General features: G+C 51.0%; 1 protein-coding gene across 4 annotated transcripts in view; it reads right to left on the reverse strand.

Annotated features, from left to right (window-relative positions):
* Positions 1-150: 150 nt before the first annotated feature.
* The window catches only part of SLC22A18 (solute carrier family 22 member 18), a 75,678-nt gene continuing 72,114 nt past the window's right edge, over positions 151-3,714 (reverse strand). For all 4 annotated transcript variants that reach the window (XM_017726615.1, XM_008644264.2, XM_017726614.1 and 1 more), the window contains one exon: positions 151-439. In XM_017726615.1, the coding sequence (XP_017582104.1) occupies positions 252-439 (188 nt within the window). In that variant the 3' untranslated portion in view covers positions 151-251. The remainder of the gene's footprint in view (positions 440-3,714) is intronic.

A 3,714-nucleotide genomic window follows, 5' to 3' on the forward strand; every position in this document is an offset into this window, starting at 1 on the left:
TCCGGGCCAGCCACTGCTGCGGGGGGGGGAATTGGGGGGAACCCGATAGCTCCAGGGGTCCCATGGCCCCCAGTTGCTCCAGTGTGGCTCCAAGACCTTTGCAAACTGATCTGTCCCTTACTGTAGATAGAAATGTTGACAAAATACAAGGATTGTTCAAATTATTTTATTCTAGGTTTACGGAATCAAAAATAAAATTCAAGAATTCATTTCTATGGAAAAAATAAGGGGGTTACTTTCTTGCAACTGTATTATTGGCTTTTCATCTCTCCCAGTGGGATTTTACTCCTTAAGAGGTAAACAAACAAACCTAAATTGACCATTAGCTGTAAATATCCGAAGGAGGAGACTCCAAATTGTTTATATAAAACTCCACCAATGGTTGGACCCACCGTCCGGGTCAAGGGCTGCACTGAGGCGCAAATCCCAAGCATGGCACCTAGGAGAGATGGCAGAGACACACAGGGTGAGAGCAAGTCCTGGCATGGAAAAGCAGAGAAGAGCACACGGGATCCCCTTCATCCCTGATGCTGCTCCCCTGCAGTAGTAGCAAATCACTTCAAATAATTTCTTGCATTAATTTATAGCGGTCCAATTAGGGTTTGTTCTGGTTAGGGACTCCTGCAGGCGTGGGGATCAGTTTCCACCACGAGCCAGCTCAGCTGTTCCCTGAGTGGTCTGGGCAATCACAGCACTGCCCAAAAGGCAAGTGGGTGCTCACCACTGCTGTCACCAGCGTCCAGGGATGCCTTTGGCACCAGAGCATGCTGCTGCACATCGCACCCATCAGGGCTGGTAACTACTGCATGGGATTAGGGATGGAGAGGTGATTTTTAGGGTCATGTTTGAGCCTTCCTAGCAAATCACACAGATTCTTCCAATCTCCTAATTACCTGAGTGGGCCCTGTTCCACCCAAGCTACTACTGCCATTTATTCTCTAGTGTGAAATAGAGAAACAGCTCTCTAGCAGGAGTGAGAGGGTTGAGGCTAACTAGGTCTTTAAGAATAAATAAATAAAACTATAGATAAAGACAGAACCCCCTCGAGATATTCCCCCATCCCCCTTTGCAAAAAGAGCGGATATTTCCATTTGGATGGATATGCGAGCCCTTCGCCCGGCTGGGCCGGTTCCCCCTCCAGCAGCCCTCACATTTGCATCCTTAACAGGAACCCGGTGGATGGGGAAGCACCTCCAGTTTGGCAAAGGCAAGGTTTTTTTCCATGTGCAGATGGATGGCCAGGACATCCCCTGGGACACAAGGCTGTCCCACGCACACCCAGTATGCTCTTTTGTCCTGCAGTCTTTGTTCAGGACAGCTGTCATGTTCAGAGGAGCAGAAAACACCCAGCCAGCCAGAAAATCATTAGCCCCCAACACTGGAGGAACAGCAAGCTGGCAGCATATTCAATAAACTTGTGCCCAGCTCTGAAATGATGTTTGCAATAATTTTTTTGCTATCAGCATGATTATTTGGGCTGCTGGCATCAGTTTTCCACTAAGACACACGCTGAGGTGTTGTCGCCACGCACCTGGGAAGGATGAGGAGAATGCTGTCCTGTATGCAAGAAGATAGGGAGCTGAATGCAATATTTAACGTGGGCAGCCACGGGGAAATGATCCCCAAGCTCCCAGAGAGAACAGGCAGCCAGGTGTTCGCGTAATGCTGGGCAGCGACTGCTGGGCTTTTATCAGCATGCTTAAAATACTTGTGCAATGAGCCCAAGCCAAGGGTGTAACCATGTGGAGAGGGAAATCTCCCGGGAAGCGCTGCCGAGCTCTCCTCCCGCGCATGGGAACACAAAGGCCATGGGTGGGACCTTGCCTTGACCCTTTGCCAATGGGAACCATCCCACAACCACCAAACTCTCTGGGCAGGTTTTGCAATTATTTTTTCCCCTCTAGGTATTTGAATTAAACTAATTACTACGTGCAATTGCCAAACTGGCTCTTATGATTGAGGAGGCACTTTTTTCCCTTTCCTTTTTTTTTTTTTTCTGGAACAGAAATCCATCGTCTTAAAAGGCCGGGCTCTCCCTCTGCACTTCTCCAACATGTTGCTGAGAACGATAATTTCTGTTTAATGGGCTTAAATTAGATCCCTCGTGTCAGACACCCCCAGGCTTTGGGACATTGTAAATCTCAGCTCTGCATCATGGCCGTGGCTCTGTGGCAAAGCTGCACATGTGATGAATCTCATTTAAGGCAAGACCTTTAACTGGGACAAGTCAACGCATCAGCAGAAAATTTCCTGCGTTGCTTCGCGCAGCTCAGCCAACGCACATGCTCACCTTCTTTGCCATAGCCACCCCACCTTCTGCATCTTCCCTGATCTTTTTTCTCCCTCTCCAGCTTTTTTCCCTTCCTTTTCCCCATACCTGGCATGACCTGTGCCGGCTGGGAGCCCATCCTCCCCTCCCACCCCAGCTCTCCTCTGCTCCCGCAGGTTTCAGGGCTGGGTGCTGGCAGCTCTCCAAGACGGGCGACTCCTTTCCAGCTCACATCCTGTTGCCTCGCTCAGATGATGGTGCTGGCCCAGATCAGCCACACGCCCATGGGGCAATCGGGTGTAACCATTAGGTCACTGTCGCCAGCGGGTGCCTTTGAACCTGCAAAGCTCGAGCAAAGCTGAGGGGTTCAGTGCCCCGAGCCCCGCCTGGCTGCGAATTCTCCTCCCCTGGTTCTGACGCACAAATAAAATCAGGACACACGGGCCCGTTACGCATGGAGGCTCTGCTGGGCTTCCTGCCTCCCTCCCCCGGGAGCAGGGGGGATCTGTGCAGGAACAAGACCTCCATTCTTGGGGAAGGACCAGGGTTGACAAGGAGTGCTTTTGTGAATGCAACTCCCCCTGGGCTCGGGGCTGCCCTCCCACCAGCTCACGCGTCCAGCTGAACAGCACGTACATGTGGGGCTGAATTTTCTCTTCCTGCCTTTGAAGATGAAGAGAAGGAAAAAAACCAATCAAACGGAAACTAATTAAATCATTTCTGCTACCTTTGCTTCTGCGCAAAGCCTGAGCCATAAGCAAAGAGCAAGCGCCAAACTCATCAGACTTGGACGGAAGCGACCTTGGATCGGATCTAAAGCAGGCTGATGGGTGCAAGGGATGGTGCTCTGCCACCTCCCACTGCTCGCTTTCCAAGACGCCTATTTAAAATGCAAGGTGACTCAGTGTCTAGCAAGGGCGGACAGGCTACACTCCTGCAACGCCCCATTCATCCCAGCCCCGTGCTGAGATGGACACCTGAGCTCAGCCCAAACTCCAGCTCCTTCAGAAAGCCTTTTCCTGACCGGAAGAAAAACCTCCACGGGTTCTGCAGGCTGGAAGCTGACAAAAACATCAGGAAAAGACAGCAGCAAGGCTCAAAAGTGATCCTTCCAAAGGCAAATTCTCAATGTGTGATTTCCTTGCATCAACTAAAAGTTGTTGCAAGTGAGTGCCAAGGTTTTTGACACAGCGACAGCAAAGCTTTTCCATGAAACCAGATTTCCATCCTCACAGTGAGGGTTTCTAATGTGCCACCTAAAAACTCTCTTTGCAGAGCCGGTCTCGGGCTCGCAGAGGAAGGAGCAGCCTTTAGGCTGCTGTATGGGTGGAGCAGCCTTTGCGGGGTGCCACCCACGGCCAGGGATGGATGGCAGGCATTTTAATAGCTGCATTTCTCTCTGAGACACCCACACCATCACTGCTGCAGCTGCTGTGGAAAGGCTG

The sequence above is a fragment of the Corvus brachyrhynchos genome, unplaced genomic scaffold (genome assembly GCF_000691975.1).
Source record: "Corvus brachyrhynchos isolate BGI_N302 unplaced genomic scaffold, ASM69197v1 scaffold62, whole genome shotgun sequence".
Taxonomy (NCBI): domain Eukaryota; kingdom Metazoa; phylum Chordata; class Aves; order Passeriformes; family Corvidae; genus Corvus; species Corvus brachyrhynchos.